Genomic DNA, 25844 nt, shown 5'->3' on the forward strand with positions numbered 1-25844 from the left:
TGTTTCCAGAAGAATATTGCGTCATCGTCCACCTTACGTAAGGCAGATCAATAATATTGTTGAATATTAAATGTCCCCGACTCCCCAACTAAGCAAGCCGAAAGCCAAGGCAACAGTGGCAAGGAACCAAAACTCCATCAGGAGACAGAATGGAGTCATAACAAAAACAAAAGTCATAATAGAAGAGATCGTTCAGAAAGAGGCCATATTATAACTTTTATAAAGTCTTGTAGTTTTCAGGCTCTATTAGAACAGGTTTTCCTGCTTGAATTTTGATTATTCTCCTCATATTCTCCATTGTTGCGGCTCCTCTCTTCCCAGTCTGTCAGTAATGCTCTGTTTACTTCCTGTCTCTATGAAGCCCCTCCTTCTGAAAAGCACACTGTGCTCTGATTGGTCGGCTGGAGCAGTGTGTTGTGATTGGTCGAGCGCTTTGAGTGTGTTTAGGAAATGCCCCGCTCCTTTCCATAACCACCAGTTTAACACACTACTAACTAACTCAACCAGGCCCCGCCCCTTTATTCTGTGCATTAATTATTATAATGAGGAATATTGTGACGTGTTCGTTCCCGGAAGAAACTCAAGACTACAATGGAGGCGTTTCAGGAGTTCAGGAACACTGACACTGATATAGAGAATAAACAGCAACATTACACACTGAACACAGGAAAGTTGCTCTTTAAGATCTCATTACAATGAGCTAACATTGCTAACAATAGGAGCTCGACAGTTTCTCCACTTTCCTGCGGCTCTTCTTCACACCTGAACATGTTCTGCATGAATGATTCAGAGGTTCAGATAAAAGCCTCTATTTTGGTTCGGGTCGAGGCACTTTGAAACGCAGCTGAAGTTCTGTGGCCTAAAAAACTTGCTGTGAGTGATTTGAGCCATGTGGGATTTTCCTACTTTCTATTATAATGGCGGTTCATTCCTCAGTGCTCTTAACCCTCATCCGTCGCTCGCGTTCTGGAACACATCTTTCCCTCGGGATCAAAACCACCCCAAGCCCTTAAATTATACTGTTTCTTTCTTTTGTTTTTTGTTTTGTTTTTTGCCCAGAAAGCTTATTTTATTTCATTTTGAATATATTTTTTTAATGCATTTTTTTGGGGAGATTTCTATTTTTTTATTATTTTTTATTTATTTACCTTTAGATTACTAGATTTGATCAATAAATAATAAATAAAGAGCAATTTAAGCACATTCCTCACAATCACTCTGCAGAAGTAGCAGTGCTTCGCCTTCTGAGAATATAGTTCCCAGTATGTGTACAGTTAGAAGATGGTTGTGTCTCATGTGACCTTGTTATTTGTACACACTGTGACTATACAAATCACAACATGTAAATAGGAAGATGCTGGCATTATTTTGTCACTTATTGGGAGCAGTATGCTAGCTGGAGCCATTTACCTCCAGTCTTTGTGCTAAGCTAGGCTAGCGGTGGGTGCGTCAGACAGAGTTACGGCACGCAGAGATGAGAAGGGTATGGACTTATCTAACTCTGGGGGATATGGGGAATAAGCTAAAGTCCCAAAAAGTCGGCGTGTTCCTTTAAATGCAAAATAACTCAATTTCATGCATAACCCTTTTAATTCAGCTCTAAATATCTTACATTGGGAGTCTTGGTCGACCTCTTGTGTAAAAATAATAATATAAGATGATATTTCATGACTCTAGATGGGTGGTGGTGACGCAATGGATAAGACACATGCCTTTGGTGTGAGACCCGGGTTCGAATCCACTGTGAGACACCAATGTGTCCCTGAGCAAGACACTTAACCCCTAGTTGCTCCAGAGGCGTGCGACCTCTGACATATATAGCAATTGTAAGTCGCTTTGGATAAAAGCGTCAGCTAAATGAATAAATGTAAATGTAGATGGCCTTATAGCTCTATATGGAGCAAATGAGCTGTTCCGCTGGGTCCTAAAGTCAGTTTTCTTCAGCATTCAGATACACATGTAGAAGTTATCAAATAATTTTTTGGTAAAGTTTGAGCATTTTTAGGTTTCTCTATATGAACTGAAGCATTCCTCGCATTCCATTCATTCCTAAAGGGAGTCAATGACCCGAGGGAAGGATTTGTTACTTTTTTAAATTTCGACCACAAAACTCCTCAAATCCATTCAAAAACATTTTTTTTGTGTGTATTCGTGGTTCAAATGCGACAGAAGTCCTGGGGTCTCGGACCCTCTGATGAACACTACATTTTTTAAATTATTAAAAAAAATATTCCGGGTCAAAATGACCCGAGGCAAGGATGAAGATGAGACGTACTGTATATGATAACTAATGTACTGCTCCTGTTAGTTGTGCAGTGTTCAGCAAATGTCTTCGAGAGTAAATCATGCATGCTTTCATTTCTTCTACAAGTGTGTTATTACCAACAGTGAGGATCACACAGTGTGTTGCACATCTGCAGATGAACAGGTTTAATCATGTGCAAACATCAGGGTTGTGGAGGATGTTCATGTTCATGCAATTATTTAGAGATTATTGTGATAAAGCTGCAATACAAGTATTGTAGACAAGATAATAATGCAGATGCTCATTTCAAATTAGAATCAACTTGTCATTTTGTAAAGTGCAAAATCTTGTATCGCAGGAATCCGCGTTTAGGGTTAATTCTGCATGCGTACTAACAGACGTGTAGGGCTTGATTATGTCAAATCTATAATTTAATACCCTGGTTTAATTTTTGTATTATTGCTACTCTTACTAATTGAAGAAATGACTGCAATATTCATGATTGTTCCACAGAAACCTTGTTTCAATTTCCACAAAGTGAAGTATATTTGTTTTTCACATTTGCCATTTGGGTTAAAATGCCAAAGATAAACAGAGACAAATAATCTGAGGAAATGAAATATCATACAGTAAATCGTGGCTCTGAGAGAGAGTGTTTTCCGTGTCTCTGATCATCTATTTTTAGCGTGTGCACACATTACACATGCTCTCTTCGCTCTCTTGTCATCGCTTGAACCCGGCGACCTCATTTCCTATCCTCACAATTCATCATCTCAAATGTCATATTTTACATTTTTGTATTTATTGGCCGGACCAACGAATCAGATGCTATTCATATTAAAGATTATTCAAGAATAAATTAAGAAATATTTAATATTTCTCTCTGTTTCTGGGTCGCTAAACAATTAAGCAAATTAGTGACACGCTTTACACCTACAGATTTACTTCTTCCAGATTCTCTTTGGAATATGATTTTCATGCTGGAGAAAATGAGCATCATTTACAAAACTGATGTTTTAACAAAGTGACAAAGTATCTTTGTGTCACATTTATAATGTTACAAAAGATTATATTTCAAATAAATGCTGCTTTAAAAAAAAAAAAAAGTTCTATTCATCAAAGAATAAAATAAAAAAATATGATTTTCAACATGATAATATTCATAAATGTTTCTTGATCATCAAATCCTCATATTAGAATGATTTGTGAAGGATCATGTGACACTGAAGACTGGAGTAATGATGCTGAAAATTCAGCTTTGATCACAGGAATAAATTACACTTTACTATATATTCACATAGAAAACAGATGATTTACATTATAATAATATTTCACTGTTTTTTTTATCAAATATGTGCAGTTTTGGTGAGATTTAATGTGGTTAGAATCTATCCCCGAATAGACAAGCATTTATGATGATCTAATATCTACATTATTGTCATTTCTATTGACGGCAAGTATTGAAACATTCATATTTACACATTTATAATGATGAAGTTTCAAATATAAATCCCTCGAAATCGAATAACAGCTTTGACTTTCCTTTTAAAATCAACATTTCAAATCACGCTGGAGAACATGATCATCATGTTTGTATTTCTCAGTTCTGCATTTTATATCATTTGCAGAATCTTGTATCGAAGGCATTTGCATTCGTGTTCTGGGATATTAAGGAGAAACACAATCTGCGTCGAGGTTAAAGCTCATCAAATGGACTCAATCTAGCTTTTAAATTCCCAATCCGTGTCAGCCGTGTTCTTCCCTCCCCCATGAAGAGCCATCGCTCGGCCCGAGGCTTGTCTGAGCCACACACTCACGCACCGGCGCGACACACAGACCCGCAGAAATACTGAGTTATGGATGAAGGATGTTTGGTAGATTATTATATTTTCCCTCGTTGTCTTCAGTTGTGACTGAGCGCCTCTTTTCTGATGTTGCTGTTGTTTTTCCTCAGCAAATGTTGGATTCCAACCTCAGCAATTTGATCAAGAGGAACAGCGAGCTGGAGAACCTCATGGGGAAGCTGATCCAGACGTGCCAACATGTGGAGGTAAACAAATATAATGCAAAAAATATGATATTGAGTTATGAAGGATGCAGTACACTTTAAAATATAAAGACGGATTGAAAAAGGCAGTTTCCTCTTGTTGGAAAGTGAGTTTAAACATGTGACTTATTTATCACAAAAACCACTGTTTTTATTGTTATTAATCACTTGTAAGCTGTAAAATATCAGTAATTGAATCTGATTCTCTGATTGGATGAGCCGTTGTCATGACTGTTATCATATCACTGTGATTGTTGTTTGATTAACCCCCATCGGACTGAGATTGTGCCTGACTTCAGGCTTGCCTCTTCACTGCTGTGAGACTCTGTTTGCCTTGTTCTATGGAGGAAGTTGTTCGTTTGCACAAAACATGTTGTTATATTTGACATCATTTCCGTTGTTTTGCTTGTTTTGCTTCCAGCACAACGCGGCTCATCAGGAGAACAAGCTGACGGAAGAGTGTGACACGCTGATAAACATCGTTCAGCAGAGAAGACTGATCATCGGGACCAAAATAAAAGAAGGAAAAGTACGATCGTCAACATAATTATCTCATTTGTAAAGAAATTATGCGTTCAATCGATCAAAAGTGACAGTAATGACAATTATAATGTTACAAAAGATTCTATTTCAACTTTCTATTCATTAAAGAATCCGGAGAAATAAAACGTATCCTGTTTTCCACAGAAATTAAACAGTTTTCAACACTGATAATAATCATAAATGTTTCTTGATCATCAAATCCTCATATTAGAATGATTTGTGAAGGATCATGTGACACTGAAGACTGGAGTAATGATGCTGAAAATTCAGCTTTGATCACAGGAATAAATTACACTTTACTATATATTCAAATAGAAAAAAGATGATTTACATTATAATAATATTTCACTGTTTTTACTGTATTTTTGATCAAATAAATGAAGCCTTTCTGATTCTGAAATACAATCTTTTGTAACATTATAAATGTCTTTACTGTCACTTTTGATCAACTCAATGCATCTTTGCTGAATAAAAGTAAATATCTTAATGAAGCATTATAAAGCATCTTACTTGTGAAAGTCACTTCATGTTGATTATAATGCTGAGTTGTTCTTAAATGGGAAAGAACAAAAGGCTTTGGGGTTTTCTCTCAGAGGAAACTGTGTTTCCTTCCTCACTGCGTGTCAGTGTCAAAGTTCACTAATGTATCGCCAGAGTCAGAGGTTAGTTATTCAGCCTTATGATATTACAGATTTAGTTTTCACATCTGAATTTATGTTTACACAATGCTTTTATATTCGATGACAAAATGGATGATCATTTGCTGGTTTAGAAAAGTCTGTGTGCACACGTGTGTCTGAATCATAATGGCCTGTTTTCAGTCTCATAGCGCGCGCGTGTGTGTGTGTGTGTGTGTGTGTAGGTGGTTCGGGTGAGAAAGCTAGCTCAACAGATCGCTAACTGTAAGCAGTTTGTGGAGAGATCATCCTCACTCATCGCTCAAGCGGATCAAGCTCTGAAAGAGACGGATCACGCTCGATTCCTGCAGACTGCAAAGAGCATCTCAGAGAGGTGACGAAACATGACACGCCCCTACTGTTAGACACGCCCCCTACTGTTGGACACGCCCCTACCTTATCTTTCAGCATGCCCCTACTGTTAGACACGCCCCCTGCCTTACCTTTTGGCATGCCCACTCCTGTTAGACATGCCCCCCTACCTTACATTTTAGCACGCACCCTACTGTTAGACACACCCCTACCTTTCCTTTCAGCACGCCCCCTACTCTTGGACACACCCCCTACCTTTTGACACGCCCCTACCTTTCAGCATGCCTACTACTGTTAGACACGCCCCACCTTACCTTTCAGCACGCCCCCTACTGTTAGACACGCCCCCTACCTTTCAGCCTGCCTACTACTGTTAGACACACCCCCAACCTTACCTTTCAGCACGCCCCCTACTGTTGGACACACCCCTACCTTATCTTTCAGCATGCCCCCTACTGTTAGACACGCCCCCTGCCTTACCTTTTGGCACACCCACTCCTGTTAGACAGGCCCCCTACCTGACATTTTAGCACGCACCCTACTGTTAGACACACCCCTATCTTGCATTTCAGCACGCCCCCTACTGTTAGACACACCCCCTACCTTTCCTTTCAGCACGCCCCCTACTGTTGGACACACCCCTACCTTATCTTTCAGCATGCCCCCTACTGTTAGACACGCCCCCTGCCTTACCTTTTGGCATGCCCACTCCTGTTAGACATGCGCCCCTACCTTACATTTTAGCACGCACCCTACTGTTAGACACACCCCTACCTTTCCTTTCAGCACGCCCCCTACTCTTGGACACACCCCCTACCTTTTGACACGCCCCTACCTTTCAGCATGCCTACTACTGTTAGACACGCCCCACCTTACCTTTCAGCACGCCCCCTACTGTTAGACACGCCCCCTACCTTTCAGCCTGCCTACTACTGTTAGACACACCCCCAACCTTACCTTTCAGCACGCCCCCTACTGTTGGACACACCCCTACCTTATCTTTCAGCATGCCCCCTACTGTTAGACACGCCCCCTGCCTTACCTTTTGGCACGCCCACTCCTGTTAGACAGGCCCCCTACCTTACATTTTAGCACGCACCCTACTGTTAGACACACCCCTACCTTGCATTTCAGCACGCCCCCTACTGTTAGACACACCCCCTACCTTTCCTTTCAGCACGCCCCCTACTGTTGGACACACCCCCTAACTTTTGACACGCCCCTACCTTTCAGCATACCTACTACTGTTAGACACGCCCCACCTTACCTTTCAGCACGCCCCCTACTGTTAGACACGCCCCCTACCTTTTAGCCTGCCTACTACTGTTAGACACACCCCCAACCTTACCTTTCAGCACGCCTCCTACTGTTGGACACACCCCCTACCTTTTGACACGCCCCTACATTTCAGCACGCCCCTACTGTTAGACACATCCACTACCTTTTGATACTCCCACTACTGTTAGACACGCCCCCTACCTTATCTTTCAGCACACCCTCTACTCTGACCTGCAGATACACACACTTGCAACAACTTTTGCAAAAAAAAATAGTGCAAGCAAATAAATAAGTTTATGCATTAAAATGTGGCTTTTATTAACTTGTCTTAACCCATTTCATGTTATATAATTACAGAGTCTCAATGGCGACCGCGTCCTCACAGGTTCTGATTCCAGAGATCAACCTGAACGACACGTTTGACGCGTTCGCACTGGACTTTTCCCGAGAGAAGAAGATGCTGGAAGGTCTGGATTACCTCACAGGTTAGTTCAATGCTGACCTTGCTTTGTATGTAAAATCATGCAGCGATTATATATAAGGTTCTATCTTTATTTTTCTTTGTTTTCTTCTTTTTTTTAAACTTTATTTATTGTATTTTTTATTAAGACATATCAAAACCATACAACACATATAAACCAACATCTATTCACTCACATATACTCTCCACTACATCTAACAATAACAAATCAACATACACACACACATGTAAAAAATAATTATATTTATAATAATTATATTTTAATAAATAATTAAAAAAGTCGATTCTCCTTGTTCAAAGTAATTCAGTGTTTCTTCTTCAAGAACTTTTCCAACATAAATGTTTGATTTTTCCCCCCTGTGGCCTGCTTAGTCCAAAGTCTAACAGAAAGCATTTTACTTTGCTGATTCAAGAATTTCTTTCAACATCCTATCTTTATTTTTCTATTATAAATGTAATTTTTCTGATGTCATGGTGCAGCAACAGTGTGAAGATCATTTCCTGCTAATGAAGTGAAACTTAATAGCATAGCCAGAAATGAGTCTCTGGGTGTGCAGAAGAAAAACTGGGTGTGCCACATTTATTGTCAGATTAATGTGCAAAACTCCCAGACTCTGAGTATCAATAACTTTACAGAATAGACTGATGTGTAAAACTATACTCAGGCTCGCCAAATACCCATAATACTGGGCTATATGAAATATAACTCAGGGCTCGACATTAAGCCTTTTCATGTGCTTGTCATTCACTTGTCCGAGTAAAAAATTGCTTGTCCAGAAAAATATTGGATTTTTGTGTGTTGTAAATATAATTTAGTATATAACACATATAAGTGTTCGATCAACTTTGACATATTTAAATCTGTATATTCATGATATTTTAATCTTTATAAAGGACATTTTTCCCTAATCGTGCTTCTATTCAATATATATTTAAATTCTTAATTTTTATCAATAAATGAAATTAGAATAATAAGACACTATATGGCTGTTACCGATCAAATTCAAAAATTTACACTGAAAAATAACAACTGCGTTAAATAATGTTATGGGATAGTTTTAAATATTTGTATATATTTGTTTATATTGGAAAGAATGATACTTTTAAACATGAAACTAAACCACCAGTAGGTGGCGGCAGGTGACCGTCGTAATGAGTGATTCATTGAGTCATTTACTCAAACGATTCGTTCAAACGGCTGATTCGTTCAGGTATGACGCAGTTGTTTATGAATGAGTCATTGAATCTTCGACTCAAACGACTCGTTCAAAACTTTGTGTGAGCATTTGTTTCCGTTTCTCCTCATGAGGCTGTGAGAGTCTCAACCGTCAGACAGTCAGGCAGTCCGAATTTTGGCAGATATTTTTTAAATAATAAAAATAATTTTAAAATTAAATTTTAAATGAACAAATATTGTAAGGAAACAACAATAGCCCAAGTTTAGAAAAACATTTTTTATTAAGGCTTTAAAAATGAATTCTGCATCTGTTATTAGGTGTGGCTACGCCTGTGTGTCTGAGTAACGTGTGTTTAACAGAAGTGCACACATGTCACTGCATGTACAGCAGGTCAAGCGTGTGTTTCTGTTCTTCTGCATGCAGTGTGTGAATAATACATGCGGCGACATGAATACTGACACACATGTGAGATGTGTGTGACCTAACCTAACATAAGATTGACTTATACACTGCAAAAAATGTCTTGTTTTCAGTCCAAATATCCACAAATTCTTAAATCAAGATGCATTTACTAAAGTAGTAAAATGCCTTAAGATATTATGTCTTGTTTTTTGGGTAAATAAATCAAAATAAAGTGAGTTGTTGCTAGAAAAAAATGCTAAATTATTAATTAATTATATTAATATTAATTTTAAGTAAATTCAAAAGTTAATTTTAAGCAAAAGTAAATTTTAAGTAAATTAATATTAATTTTAAGTAAATTAATATTCATTTTAAGTAAATCAATTTTAAGTAAATTCAGTCAATTTTAAATTAATATTTATATTAATATTAATTCATATTAATTCACACAGAAACAAGATTATTTTTCTTACCGCATTGGCAGATAATTTAGTTTTTTTAAGCAAAAACTCACTTAATCTAGATTTCCCCCCCAGAAAACAAGATATAATATTTGATGGCATTTTACTACTTTAGTAAATGCATCTTGATTTAAGAATTTGTAGATATTTGGACTGGAAACCAGACAAAAATACTGAGTAAGAAAAGCATGTTTTGCAGTGCACTGGCTCTGGGACTGAAATATTTGTGAAATGTGTTGTTTTGTCACAGCTCCGAACGCTCCCACCATCCGCGAGGAGCTTTGCACGGCGTCTCACGACACCATCACAGTCCACTGGACATCAGAGGACGAGTTCAGTGTGGTTTCATACGAGCTCCAGTACACCATCTCCACCGGCCAGGCTAACGTCGTCAGTGAGTAAACCCAGTCAACACAAGCTCAAACTCGCTCCATATGAGCCGTCTGTAAAACAGCGGATCCGTCTCGAATGGCATTATCTGAAAAAACAGGAATTGATTTTATAATAAATCCAGCACTTCATAAAGCACTGCAGGGGATGTGATGCTGTTATGACACAAAAGCAAAACAGAGTTGAGCCAGAAATGTGTGGTTGAGTTTTGTATCCGCGTAGATGTGTGGATTAGACAGAAGTAGAGCGGATTATCTGTACAATATGAGTGTAGAATAGCCTGAAGAGACGCAGACAGAAAAGCTTACTGAGGGAATAAGGTCACGGCGTGCTTAAAGAGCAACGAACCGCTGGTGTCTGAGGCCGAGTGGAAGCACGGGGAACACGAGAAGCATCTCTGGCTGCTGTTATGATCATCAGAGAAGCGTTTCGGCTTCTGCTCACTCTGTGCATGTACGGTAGATCGAGGTGCAATGAGAACTGCACATGTGTGTAGAGAGAGAGCCAGTGATAGATGTGACAGGTGAGGAGGAGAGATAACCGCTCTACCGTCTTTGTGACCAGAGTTGAATGTTTACTTGTATGCTTCTCTCTCTCGCTATTCCCCCGTCTGACTGAAACAAAGCCATTCTATTCACAAATATCATTTGTGTGAATTGATCTGAATTTTATTATTATCTATATATATATATTCCAGGTTGCACTTCCAAAATTTTTCCCCCCAAAAAAATCTCTCTCTGTATGTCTATAAATAGTCTATATGTCTATATATGTATGTCTATCTATCTATCTATATATATATATTTTTTTTTTTTTACATTTTGGAATTGCAATCTGGAAATTCAAATAATGCATCGATCGCAAGATCACAAAATCCCGCCAATTTATACAGTATATGTAATGTAAAAAATATATTTTTTGTGGAATAAAAAAACAAAACAAAAAAACATCTATATGTATTTTTTTATATATATTTTTTTTATATTGCTAGTAATCATCATCATCATCATTGAATGCAAAAAAGCAGAATTAGGAATATTTCTACGCTGTACAGGTGACTGGCTAATTACAAAAATGCATAACGATTATTGGTAAGTTTTTGTTGCAAAACAACACAAATATCACTGCAGTTTTTGAGAAAAGTACATTCAGTCATTCTGGGCTGCAAAAGAGAGAATAAAAGTCAGAAAAAGAATCTAATCATATATACACGTAGTTGCAGCAATACTAAAACGACGTCTGAAATGATTTTACATTCATGCAAAAGTATTTTAATAGCTGGATATATTAAAGAATATCAATGTATTGTCCTTTCTCTATTTTTTTTTTTTTTTTTTACAGGAATACACAGAAATTTGACAAAATGCACATATCAACAAAAAAACTAAAACAAAACACAGACAAACAACAATATAAGAATAGATGAAGAAGAAAAATAAAAGGTAGAGAAAAGAAAGACCTTATAATTTGAAATATATGTTCTTTAGGGGTGTTGAGTGTTTTAAAGCGGTGGTATAATGCCCTTTCCACAAGATGTAAAATAAGTCTCTGATGTCCCCAGTGTGTGTGTGTGTGTGTGTGTGTGTGTGTGTGTGTGTGTGTGTGTGTGAAGTTTCAGCTCTAAATACCCCACAGATATTATTATATAGCATTTTAAAGTTGTCACTTTTTGAGGGTAAGCAAAAACACACAGTTTTTGTGTCTGTCCCTTTAAATGCAAATGAGCTGCTGCTCCCGGCACAGGGGGCGGAGCTACAACAGCTCGTGTAATTTTACCTCACACACACACACACACACACACACACACACACATGCACTGAAAATATCAAAAAGGTTTAGCCTTTTATGTTCAAACCGGAGTCAGACAAAGATGGAGTGACTCAAGAAGAAGTGACAACATGTAGAAGCAACAGGACATTTCTGAATGGTTAGTTGATGAGTTTATGCAGCTGTTGTGTAGTTATCTTCTAGTCATTGATTAGCATATTCTGTCTTGATAATCTATAAATCGTGTTCAGGGGGGCGGGGTTTATGTAAATTCTAGGGTTGGTGATGTCACTAACCCGGGAGGAATGTGGTGTAGTCTCTACCAGTCGTTTGTTGTAGTCCTTAAAAAGTGATTTCTGTAAAAGCAAATCTCTCCCTTTGCTCTGAACTTTGAGCGCTGTAACTTTGCAGATGTTGTTTATGATCAAACAGCAACATTACACACTAACTACAGTTAGAAAAGTGAAATCATAATCACGTATGGTCGCTCTGATGTCCAGAACTGTGACGCACATGTTGTTTCAGGCCTGTGTAACTCGCTGGACAGCTGGATGATCGCGCCCAACATTAAGCAGAACCACTACACCGTCCACGGCCTGCAGAGCGGCACACGCTACATCTTCATCGTCAAGGCCATGAACCAGGCCGGCAGTCGCAGCAGCGCGCCGGGGAAACTCAAGACCAACAGTGAGTTCGCAGATCTGATTATGATGAGACCGGGAACACTTTACTATAAGATTCATTAGTGAAGTGAGAGATAATGTAGATCCAGCCGGTCGTTATCTCAGAGTAAACCCGACAGAGTGATCAGGATCAGGTCTTCATCAGCCGGAAGGGGTTTATTCTGAGATAACACACACACACATACACGCGCACACACACTATTCAATTCACTAAGAGTGAAGAATACTTCAACAACATTTATTTATCTTAGTTAATAGTAATTTCATCATTTACAAATACATTATTAAAGTCAAAGGTTGTATTTGTTAACATTAGTTAATGCACTGTAAACTAACATGGACAAACAATGAACAGCTGGATTTTTATTAACTAACATTAACTAAGATTAACTAATACAGTAAATACATTAACTCATGTTAAAGGGATAGTTCACTTTGAAATTAATTTTTGGTATGTTTTAGCTTACCTCAAGGGCATCCAAGATGTAGGTGTCTTTTTTTCCGCAGTAGTTTCAATTTTGATATTTTTAGGTCAAACCGTTCTTGTCTGTCAGTCATATAATGCAGGTCTATGGTCACTGTCTCAAAACACAAGCACAGAGTCCAAATTAAAACAATTCCCCGTCGTCCAAATTAAACAATTCCCCATCGTAAGTACACATTGATGGCCTAAGACACGAAACGAGCGGTTTGTGTGAGAAAACGAACAGTATTTATATCGTTTTTACCTCTTATACGCAGACATGTCCCGAGTGATCTGATCTGACGTGTACGCAGACTGGTGCATAGATATATACACTAGATGTCGCCTTAAAGACATTCGTTCCAATGAACTGCCGTAGACAAGGCGACATCTAGTGTTTATATGTCTATGCACCAGTCTGCGTACACGTCAGATCAGAGCACTTGGACATGGCTGTGTTCAAGAGGTAAAAACGATATAAATACTGTTTGTTTTCTCACACAAACCGCTCATTTCGTGTCTTAGGCCATCAATGTGTACTTACGATGGGGAATTGTTTAATTTGGACGACGGGGAATTGTTTTAATTTGGACTCTGTGCATGCTCTTTGAGACAGTGACCATAGACCTGCATTATATGACTGACAGACAAGAACGGTTTGACCTAAAAATATCAAAATTGAAACTACTGCGGAAAAAAAGACACCTACATCTTGGATGCCCTTGAGGTGAGCTAAAACATACCAAAAATTAATTTCAAAGTGAACTATCCCTTTAACTAATGAACATTATTGTAAAGTGTTACCAAGATGTTAGTAGACACTTATGGTTAGTGTCTTTAAACTCAGAGTAAAAGGCTTTAGGATTTCCTGCATGTTCAGCTGTGAATCACTGTCATTGGCAACATATGCATTCACGTTTTTGAAGTTTACATGGAGATGATACAATTTTTCAAATTTTTTTGAAACTTTCACCTTGGAACATGTTTCAGAGTTTGTGTTCTCGTGCAGATGAACGGCCAGAACACATTAAGGGTTTTCTGTTAGAGCGGTGTCGTGTCAGTTAATATCTAATGATCTTTACAACAGAAGTGAATCGATCAAAACTAACTTTATCTGGACAATAACTTTATTCTAGATCTGCTGTAAAGCCTAAACAATCTCTGTTACTGTAATCTCCTCTTATCACTGTAAAGCTGCTGTGAAACATCTATATTGTTAAAGCACTGTATAAATGAAGGAGACTTGACTTGACGCTGTTGTTGACTCTCAGGCCAGCCGTTCAAGCTCGACCCGAAGTCGGCCCACCGTAAGCTGAAGGTTTCTCACGACAGTCTGACGGTGGAGCGCGACGAAGCCTCGTCCATGAAGAGCCACGCTCAGGAGCGCTTCGGCTCCGGGAACTACGGCGTCACCGGGAACGTGTTCATCGACAGCGGACGCCACTACTGGGAGGTTCTGATCGGGGGGAGCACATGGTAACACACACACACACACACACACACACTCACACACACACACACACACACACACACACACACACACTCTCACACACACCTCGCCGGTCACGATTTACACTTTACTTAACTCTCATCCTTCCCTCGCACCTTGTAACACATCTTTTTTTTTTTTTTTTTTACCTTTCAATTACTAGATTTGATCAATAAATAATAAATAAAGAGTAATTTAAGCACATTCCTCACATTCTTTCAACTTAAATTCAAAATAACTAATATAACCCTTTTATGCATAACCCTTTTAATTTAGCTCAAAATATCTTACATTGAGTGTCTTTGACCTCTTGTGGAAATAAAATAACATAACATGATATTTCATGACTCTAGATGGCCTTATAGCTCTATATGGAGCAAATAAGCTGTTCCTCTGGGTCCTAAAGTCAGTTTCTCTTCAGTAAGCATTCAGATACACATGTAGTGCGAGCGGTCTTCTCTCTCTCTCTCTCTCTCTCTCTCTCTCTCTCTCTCTCTCTCTCCTTTTTTTGTTTTTGTCAATTGAGCAAAAAACAAAAAGCTGTTATTACAGCTGGTAAGGTGTGCCTGAGAGCGCTCAACGGCTGTTTTCACGGCTGGTAAGACTAGCAGCAGAGAGACAGCGCACAGACAGGTGCACATTCCTGTCTGTGTTCGCGGTGGCCGTTCCCCTGCGTGCTTCAGCACCAGTGAGAGCAGTCCCTACAAGAGCTTAAACAGATAGAACGCGTCATTTTAAAGATGACATTCTATCTGTGTGTTTCTGGATGTGGTCGTTACCTGGGCTCACAGGATGGTCATGATCGCTGCCTCCTGTGTCTGGGCATTGAACACGCTGAGGCAACTTTTGTGGGTGAGTCATGTACCCATTGTGGGAAGATGACCATCTGGAGCTGCGGTCGAGACTCTTGTTCCTGCAAAGGGGCGGAGTCCCCGTGCCTCTGCCTCAATCCAATCCCCCTCAGAGGGTTGCTTCGGGCAGTGACATGGGAGACCTGAGGATTACTGTGAGTGCGTCTCCTTTGGGGAACCAACCCCCTAGGAGCCCTCACCCCTCTTACGCTCCGCAGCCAGTTGAGCCTCCATTGGAGAAAGCTGGACCATCCTCGAGGTGTGTACCGGTTGTCTACTTTGGTGCTCCCCGCGAAGACCAGATGTCGATCGCTGCATTGGAGGGTGGGTCAGACTTCTCCGCGGATGACGACTCGGCGCCGCTACCTCCTTCGGGTGTGTCAGCGGTGCCCGAGACGGACCCAGAGATGATGGCCATGCTTTCCCGGGCCGCCAACGGGGTCGGGCTCGTGTGGAACCCTCCACCGTGTCCCGAACCCTCGAGGTTGGACGATTGGTATCTTGGGGTGGTGTGCGCTGGTTCTCAGCAACCCACCCCAGTGCCTTTCTTCCTGGAAGTGTATGAGGAGCTTACAGGGACGTGGACGGCACCTTTTACTGCCAGAAACCGTTCCGGTGTCTCCTCCTCCCTCACCACCATTGATGGCGGGGCGGCTAAGGGATACACGCGTATCCCGCCAGTGGAACGGGCCTAAGCTGTGCCCTAACTCCACTTGGCGCGGAGAACCGTGTCTTCCTTCCCGGGCCTGTAAGTGCTCGTTGGATTTAACCGGCAAGGCTTACAAGGCCTGTGGGAAAGCTGCCTCTGCCGTGCACGCCATGGCGTTGCTGCAGGTCAATCAGGCCAAGGCACTGAAGGTCCTGCACAAGGGTGGTCATGATCCCCAAGTTCTCCAGGAACTTCGTATCGCGACGGACCTTGCGCTTCGTGCGACGAAGGTGACCGCGCGGTTGGTGGGTCGTGCGATGTCCACCTTGGTGGTCCAGGAACGCCATCTCTGGCTGTGTCTGGCCGACATGAGGGAGACCGACAAGCTCCGGTTCCTTATCTCCCCCGTGTCCCAGACCGGCCTCTTCGGCGATGCGGTCGAGAACTTCGCCCAGCAGTTCTCGGCTGTACAAAAGCAGACTGAGGCCATCAAACACATCCTGCCGCGGCGGCCAGCTGCTGCCTCCAACCCACTGCCTGCGGCTCCTCAGTCTGCTCGTCGCCGAGGGCGGCCTCCTGCGTCTGTCCCTGCTCCCGCACCACAGCAGCAGCCTCCATCTAAACGGCGCTGTGGAGCCAGTCGCAGGCAGGCCGCCCCGCCCGTCCAGGCCCCCGCCAAGAAGGGCGGCAAAGCCAGAAACAAACGGCCCTAGGACGGGCGACCCAGAGATGGACGGGACTGCTCTTCGGGAGACGATGACCACATCGCTCCATCCCCCGGAAGAGGGGGATTCCGCCGCTGGCCTCAAAACCAGCGGTACCCAAATTTTCAATAAAAGAGCAGTTTCTTCCATCTCTGGGTCCGAAGAGGGCCCGGAGAGCAGTGGGGGGAGAGAATCCTCACCACTCTCATCCGCCTCTTCTATCGCCAGCAGGCAGCTGTGTGCAGTTCGAGAGTGCAACCAAGCCGCCTCCTGCACCTCCTGCCTCGTGGAACCAGTTAAGTGTTGCACAGCACACTCAGACTCTTCGAGCCATGTATGTCCCCGGTGTGCTCAACCGTGTGGCCGACGAGCTGTCACGAGCTGTGCTCCCGGGAGAATAGCGACTCCACCCCCAGGCGGTTCATCTGATTTGGAGAGAGTTCGGGGAGGCTCAGGTAGACCTGTTTGCATCCTCAGAGACCTCCCACTGCCAGCTGTTTTACTCCCTGACCGAGGGAACACTTGGCACGGACGCACTGGCACACAGCTGGCCCCGGGGCCTCCGCAAATATGCATTTCCCCCAGTGAGCCTACTTGCACAGACCCTGTGCAAAGTCAGGGAGGACGAGGAGCAGGTCCTTCTGGTGGCTCCCTATTGGCCCATTCTTGGTTCCCAGAATTCATGCTCTTCGTGAAGGTCCCTCCCTGGCCCGTTCCTCTGAGGAAGGATCTTCTGACTCAGAGACTGGGCACCCTATGGCACCCGCATCCGGACCTCTGGAAACTCCATGTCTGGTCCCTGGATGGGACGCGGAGGTTCTAGGTGACTTACCCCCAGAGGTACTTAACACCATCACTTCTGCGCGAGCGCCGTCTACGAGACATGGGTACGCCTTGAAGTGGAACCTGTTCGTCGAATGGTGTTCCTCTCGCAGAGAGGACCCCCGAAGATGTTCGATAGGGTCAGTGCTTTCCTTCTTGCAGCAAGGGTTGGAGCGAAGGCTGTCTCCCTCCACCCTCAAAGTACATGCTGCCGCTATTTCAGCATATCATGACCACATAGATGGCAAAACAGTTGGAAAGCACGACCTGGTTGTCAGGTTCCTCAGGGGGGTGAGACGTTTAAATCCTCCTCGTCCCCCCTCCATACCCTCTTGGGACCTTGCACTGGCCTTGATCAAGAGGGTCAAGAGGATCAAGAGACCTGCAAGCATTTTCGGTCGACGAATCGTGCCTAGAGTTCGGGCCGGGTGACAACCATGTTGTACTGAGACCCCGGTCTGGCTATGTGCTCGAGGTTCCTACCACTCCCTTTAGAGATCAGGTAGTGAACCTGCAAGCGCTGCCCCTGGAGGAGGCAGACCCAGCCCTGGCTTTGCTCTGTCCCGTTCGCGCTCTGCGTATGTACGTGGACAGAACTCAAAGCGTCAATACCTCAGACGAGCTCTTTGTCTGTTACGGAGGCCAGCAGAAGGGAAAGGCTATCTCCAAGCAGAGGATGGCCCACTGGATAGTGGATGCCATCGCCTTGGCTTACCAAGCTCAAGGCGTGCCCTGCCCGCTCAGGTTGCATGCACACTCCACGAGAGGCGTTGCATCCTCCTGGCCGCTGGCACGTGGCTCCTCGCTAACAGCTATCTGTAGAGCTGTGGGCTGGGCGACACCTAACACGTTCGCTAGATACTATAGCCTAAATGTAGAGCCCATGTCCTCCCGTGTTCTCACCCTAAACGGGTAGAAGCACTGTGAGTACCGGATCTGTCGGCTTGCTACACCCTATTGTGCATCCTTATTGCTCCAGAGTCAAACCTGTTGAGTCCTCCAACACCCTCAGCCTGGACATGGCGGAGCGTCCGGTGCCAGGCCTTTATCCGCTAAATCCTTGAGAACCGGGTCTAGGCTGGGTCCCATATGGTTGACCCTACGGGGATCCCATGTGTATATATTCTCCACGGCTGCTCCTAAACGGAAGCTCGTGTCTTTCCCTTGGGCTAAGTCACCCACTATTCATATGCAGTACACCCCTCGAGTTAGTCCATATGTGTATTCCCACATAACTCTCCTTATGAATGTGGCTCCTGCAGCATTCCCCTCCCTCAGATCGGGCACGCTTTCCCAGTGTTATCCAATAATCTCACTGTATGGGTTATCACGGAACAACAGTGACAGATACACTCGGTGTAAGCCCTCTCCTATCGTCCTTTCAGGCAAGAAGGTGTGGAGGCTTACACAGGGTGCTGGATGGGGTGCAGCAGCTGTGGCGCTTTGGTAGGGATTCCTATTCGTGGGTCACCACGATGTACGCCATATTGACCGGACAATAGGGAACGTTTCGGTTACGTATGGTAGCCCTCGTTCCCTGAGGGAGGGAACGTAGACGTACGTCCCGTCACCACATCTGCTGCTGCCTGCCGGGGCGACCAGCTTTTCAGGCTTGGCTCCTCAGCAAAAAGCTGAAGTGCAATCATCACCAGCTGCTTATTATACCCGCGCTGCGAGGCTGCACAGCTGATGCAAATGATTGCACGCCAATGTGTATTGGCTTGTTTTAGTTTCACTTGAAGTAGATTGGCCTCTCTAGCGAGATTCCTATTCCTATTCGTCTCCGTTCCCTCCCTCAGGGAACGAGGGTTACCATATGTAACCGAAACAATTTATATATACAAAATAATTATACATAGTACATGCACATATATTATGTAAACAGACTTTCATTTTGGATGCAATGAATCGCGATGAATCGTTGCCCAGCACTAGCTATATTGTAATAATATTTCGCTGTTCTGGATCAGCCTGGGTGAGCAGATCTGACGTCGTTCAGAATCTCCTAATAGATCTGATATGTAAATGTTACCGCTGTAATGATAGCTCTGTACTGATGCTCTGTTATTTCTCACAGGTTTGCGATTGGTATCGCATATAAATCGGCTCCCAAACACGGCTGGGTGGGGAAGGACTCGACGTCGTGGGTCTTGAGTCGCTGCAACACCTCGTGGGCCGTGCGTCACAACAGTAAAGAGTTCCCCATCGAGCCGTCTCCGCACATGCGGCGCCTGGGCGTTCTGCTGGACTACGACTCTGGGTCGCTGGCGTTCTACGACGCCGCAGGAACACAGCACCTCCACACCTTCGACATCTCCTTCTCTCAGCCCATCTGCCCCGTCTTCAGCGTGTGGAACAAGTGCTTGACCGTCCTGACCGGGCTGCCCATTCCCGACCACCTGGAGACCGGTGACGCGCACGACTGAACCCACGTCACGAGCCTCCGTCACACGCCTGCTGTTAACATGCGTTTCAGATGACGTCAGTGTACCAGTCAAAAACAGCCCAAAACACGTCAATGTACCAGAATCAGTGCAAACGCCAATCAAAAACAGCCCAAAACGCATCAGTGTATCAGAATCAGTGCAAACGCCAGTCAAAAACAGGCCAAAACACGTCAGTGTACCAGAATCAGTGCAAACGCCAATCAAAAACAGGCCAAAACACGTCAGTGTACCAGAATCAGTGCAAGCGCCAATCAAAAACAGGCCAAAACACATCAGTGTACCAGAATCAGTGCAAACGCCAATCAAAAACAGTCAAAAACACGTCAGTGTACCAGAATCAGTGCAAACGCCAATCAAAAACAGGCCAAAACACGTCAGTGTACCAGAATCAGTGCAAACGCCAATCAAAAACACATCAGTGTACCAGAATCAGTGCAAACGCCAATCAAAAACAGGCCAAAACGCGTCAATATACCAGAATCAGTGCAAATGGCAGTCAAAAACATGTCAATATACCAGAACCAGTGCAAACGCCAGTCAAAAACACATCAGTGTATCAGAATCAGTGCAAACGCCAATCAAAAACAGGCCAAAACACGTCAGTGTACCAGAATCAGTGCAAACGCCAATCAAAAACAGGCCAAAACACATCAGTGTACCAGAATCAGTGCAAACGCCAATCAAAAACAGTCAAAAACACGTCAGTGTACCAGAATCAGTGCAAACGCCAATCAAAAACAGGCCAAAACACGTCAGTGTACCAGAATCAGTGCAAACGCCAATCAAAAACACATCAGTGTACCAGAATCAGTGCAAACGCCAATCAAAAACAGGCCAAAACGCGTCAATATACCAGAATCAGTGCAAATGGCAGTCAAAAACATGTCAATATACCAGAACCAGTGCAAACGCCAGTCAAAAACACATCAGTGTATCAGAATCAGTGCAAACGCCAATCAAAAACAGGCCAAAACACGTCAGTGTACCAGAATCAGTGCAAACGCCAATCAAAAACACATCAGTGTACCAGAATCAGTGCAAACGCCAATCAAAAACACATCAGTGTACCAGAATCAGTGCAAATGCCAATCAAAAACAGGCCAAAACGCGTCAATATACCAGAACCAGTGCAAACGCCAGTCAACAACATGTCAATATACCAGAACCAGTGCAAACGCCAATCAAAAACACATCAGTGTACCAGAATCAGTGCAAATGCCAATCAAAAACAGGCCAAAACGCGTCAATATACCAGAACCAGTGCAAACGCCAGTCAACAACATGTCAATATACCAGAACCAGTGCAAACGCCAGTCAACAACATGTCAATATACCAGAATCAGTGCAAACGCCAATCAAAAACAGGCCGAAACACATCAGTGTACCAGAATCAGTGCAAACGCCAATCAAAAACAGGCCGAAACACATCAGTGTACCAGAATCAGTGCAAACGCCAATCAAAAACAGGCCGAAACACATCAGTGTATCTTTAAACTTCAAGCGTTTACAACAAGTATCCTAATCTCACAGGAAAACCGCAAACTTGGCAACCCTGGATGAAGTGCAGATTTAAAGGGCCAGTTCACCTGAAAATGATCATTCTGTCGTCACGTCGCTCCAGACCTGTAAGATGGTCCTTCATCTGAGAAAAGCTAACGAGGATATTTTTAATGAAATCTGAGAAATCACTCAGAACATTCATAAAGAGCTGCTAAAATAAATCCATATGAATGAGACTTGGATCAAGAGTTATTTTACCATCTCTTTATGAATGTATGGAAGCGAGTTTTGGGTGAACAGACTTTAGATGGAGGGACAGAAATCTCTCAGATTTCAGTAAAACATCTTCGTGTGTTCTAAAGATGAAGGAGAGTTCGGAACGACATGAGCTCCAGTAAATGATGAGAGTTTTTATTTTTGGGTGAACTGTGCCTTTAAGGCCAAAATATTTTTATTTTTTATTTTCATGCACTGCTCAATTTCAAGACTTTTTGGCTATTTGGCTTTTCATAACGTGTTTTGTTTCAGATTAGTGGAAAGAAAATGCACTTTAAAGTGTTTATTTTATTGCACGTTATCTATTAGCGTCTGTCAGTTTCAATCTCAACGCAGTCAGAGATCTCTTTACACACACCAAACTTTACAGTTTGACTCATATCTATATTCTAAAGGTGTTCAGATATAAACCTGATTCTGTTCACAGTATTTAAGAGAAAAAATGCAGTGATAACACAAAATCACACAGGAATTATGAATCTGGTTTTATCCAATGATTTCTGCTCTGGAAATGTATGCAAATGAGTGCTTTTTCAATTAGATAATGCCTCATTTGCATATTTAAACATTTCAGAACGCTTTCTGAATTTTTTTTTTTGCAATTCTTAATATAATCACTCATCTGAGCGCGTATGTCTTGAGCTGAACAGTGACGTGTTTCTCCTGACAGATGAGATGCATGTTAATACCGGTGTAAAACCTGCAGAACACCACAGATACACACATATACTCTTCCCGGGTTCACCTCATAGTACTCGCTTGACCTGCATCCCATAATTAAGCACCTTGAATGGTAATAGTGGACATTGAGCAGAATTCTGTATGACTCTTCTGTGTCCTGCACCTCGACTCACTTTATTTACTCGTTCTGTAGGGTTTTAGTATGAGATGTTATTCATGAACTCTTCTGATCCGCAATATTAGAAAACACTATGATTTGAGTGAAGATATAGAAGCACACAAACAACAGTGATTGTGCACACAAAAAGAAAATACAGCAAATGTTTGATTCCCTCTTCAGTGCTTCAACTATAGACACTCACAGTTTACACTGTTTCATCTCAAAGGTTATTTTGTACAAAATTCTCTTAAAGGGTCTGTGTGTGGGACTGAGAAAGCCTTGTTATGAACTTAAACCTCATTCGACAGGTTCTCAGAGACGATCCGGAGAGTCGAGGACGTTTCTTGGGTTCCTCACGAGATGTTCACGATGGAAGAGCTCGTTTACGCCACAGAATTACACATTTTAAAAGAGAATTGCGACTTTATTTCTCAGAATTGCTTGTTTACATCTGGCAATTCTGACTTTATTTCTCATAATGTGTTATAAAGTCAGAATTGCGATATAAAAACATGCAATTCTGAGAAAAAAAGTTGCAATTGTTTGATACAAAGTCAGAATGACCTGTTTTATGTTTGTATTCTGTGGCGGAAACGAGCTGGTTCACACAATGGCAATAAAGAAAGATTAATACATGAACAGTTCTCACACACCGCCCCTTTAACTTCTGCCAGTCTTATTAAATAATGAGTCATTAATAATAGTAATAATGAGTCATTAACATGCAGTTGCTGAACACTTTTATTGAGCTGTTCTGAAGAGACATTATCAAACCTGCACTTGTGTATCCGACCTTTACTCTGCAACTCTGCACGAAAACTGTGACGTTTCATTTGATTAATTTAATTTCTGAAATTATTATTTTTTGGTCCCGCTTTGCTTATCATGTGCGACACGAAAGTATGGATATATATCCTTTATAGTGGAGTAATTATTTAACTGAGGTGTGTGTTGATGAAGGGATGCTCGTTAACGATCGGCTGAACGATAAATCAATGTTTTATTATAAATGTGTTATTGCAGATTGAGGAGCTCCTGCGGCACTTATGCATGATTTACTTTACTTTACTTTACTTTACTTTACTTTACTTTACTTTACTTTTACTTTGCCCTTTTCTGGAAATGCTTCTAAGATCTTGTTCAGTGTACAGTGTTACAATTATATTTTGTATTTCAAATGATTTTTTTTTTTTTTCCTGAGTTAAAAACAAATTGTGAACAATGTCCTGCCCTGGAATAATAAAATAGTTTGTCCCATCATCAGTGTGAATGATTGCCTCTAAATATTAAATATGATGACACTCATGATGTACAATAGAAGATTCAAATACTGAAGAAGATTAAAATGAAACAAGCTTTTAAAGTTAAACTTTATAGGCTCCAATCATTAATATCTGATATATACTCGTGTGTATATATATATACACACACACACACACACAGTAGCAGAAAAAAGTTTGGAAACATTTCTGTTTTTAATGTCTCTTCTTCTCTCATTTATTTGATCAAAAATACAGGAAGAAAATAGAAATTTGTTACAAAAGTTTTCTTTTTCAAATAAATGCTGTTATTTTTTATTCATCAATGAATCCTGAAAAAGTATCACGGTTTCCACATAATTATATGAAGCAGCAGAACTGTTCTCAACACTGATAATAATCATAAATGTTTCTTGAGCCTCAAATCCTCATATTAGAATGATTTGTGAAGGATCATGTGACACTGAAGACTGGAGTAATGATGCTGAACATTCAGCTTTGATCACAGGAATAAATTACACTTTACTATATATTCACATAGAAAACAGATGATTTACTTTATAATAATATTTCACTGTTTTTACTGTATTTTTGATCAAATAAATACAGCTTTGTTGAGCAGAAGAGACTTTCAAAATCATTAAAAAGTCAAGAAAAATATATTTTCTACAATAATACGCGAGTTTCTTTACAAAGCTACTCTGGTTATTTCCTTTTCATTTTAATATACCTGATATATAATGACGTTGTTTAAATGAATTTATTATCTGATGGTGACGAGGAAGTGAACGCCGTTCACTGATTGGTCGCCGGCGCATTTACTCCGCCCCACACGGAAGTAGCGTCCGTGTAGGTGACGTCGAGTGTTGTTGTCCATGATGGCGTCTTCCACAGAACAGAGTCTCCTAGACATCACTGATAAAGAAACCCGAGAGAAACTCTCACACTGGGACCGTCGCGCTGATCCAATGGCGCCGTTAACGGACAAACAGACCGACTCGGTTCTGGAGATCCGCGCAGCCGCAGAAGAGACGCTTCTTCCCGCTGAGGTGTCTGCTAACATCACACACACAACATTCTCATTTATACACACACACTTCTGCTCTGTAGTGCTGGTGTATCCTGTCTGCTAACATCACACACACACACACACACACACACACACACACTTCTGCTCTGTAGTGCTTGTGTAGCCTGTCTGCTAACATCACACACACACACACACACACACACACACACACACACACACACACACACACACACACACACACACACACACACTTCTGCTCTGTAGTGCTTGTGTAGCCTGTCTGCTAACATCACACACACACACACACACACACACACACACACACTTCTGCTCTGTAGTGCTTGTGTAGCCTGTCTGCTAACATCACACACACACACACACACACACACACACACACACACACACACACACACACACACACACACACACACACACTTCTGCTCTGTAGTGCTTGTGTAGCCTGTCTGCTAACATCACACACACACACACACACACACTTATGCTCTGTAGTGCTGGTGTAGCCTGTCTGCTAACATCACACACACACACACACACACACACACACACACACACACACACACACACACACACACACACACACACACACACACACACACACACACACACTTATGCTCTGTAGTGCTGGTGTAGCCTGTCTGCTAACAACACACACACACACACACTCTCATTTATACACACACACTTCTGCTCTGTAGTGCTTGTGTAGCCTGTCTGCTAACATCACACACACACACACACACACACACACACACACAAACACACACACACACATTCTCATTTATATACACACTTCTGCTCTGTAGTGCTGGTGTAGCCTGTCTGCTAACATCACACACACACACACACACACACACACACACACACACACACACACACACATTCTCATTTATACACACACACTTCTGCTCTGTAGTGCTGGTTCAGCCTGTCTGCTAACATCACACACACACACACACACACACACACACACACACACACACACACATCACACACACACACACACACACACACACACACACACACACACA

At 42.2% G+C, this 25844-nt stretch overlaps 2 protein-coding genes across 4 annotated transcripts in view; both read left to right on the forward strand.

The window, feature by feature from the left end:
- The window catches only part of mid1 (midline 1), a 77072-nt gene extending 53306 nt beyond the window's left edge, over window positions 1-23766 (forward strand). For all 3 annotated transcript variants that reach the window (XM_082175998.1, XM_082175999.1, XM_082175997.1), the window contains exons 3-10: window positions 4200-4295; window positions 4714-4821; window positions 5698-5846; window positions 7460-7587; window positions 9875-10018; window positions 12307-12468; window positions 14199-14403; window positions 19520-23766. In XM_082175998.1, the coding sequence (XP_082032124.1) occupies window positions 4200-4295; window positions 4714-4821; window positions 5698-5846; window positions 7460-7587; window positions 9875-10018; window positions 12307-12468; window positions 14199-14403; window positions 19520-19868 (1341 nt within the window). In that variant the 3' untranslated portion in view covers window positions 19869-23766. The remainder of the gene's footprint in view (window positions 1-4199; window positions 4296-4713; window positions 4822-5697; window positions 5847-7459; window positions 7588-9874; window positions 10019-12306; window positions 12469-14198; window positions 14404-19519) is intronic.
- An 834-nt stretch (window positions 23767-24600) lies between these two features.
- Window positions 24601-25844, forward strand: part of cog3 (component of oligomeric golgi complex 3) — a 38132-nt gene continuing 36888 nt past the window's right edge. The window contains exon 1 of the mRNA XM_082175984.1: window positions 24601-24814. Within this exon, the coding sequence (XP_082032110.1) occupies window positions 24641-24814 (174 nt within the window). The 5' untranslated portion in view covers window positions 24601-24640. The remainder of the gene's footprint in view (window positions 24815-25844) is intronic.

The sequence above is a fragment of the Leuciscus leuciscus genome (genome assembly GCF_965113295.1).
Source record: "Leuciscus leuciscus genome assembly, chromosome: 7".
Taxonomy (NCBI): Eukaryota; Metazoa; Chordata; class Actinopteri; order Cypriniformes; family Leuciscidae; genus Leuciscus; species Leuciscus leuciscus.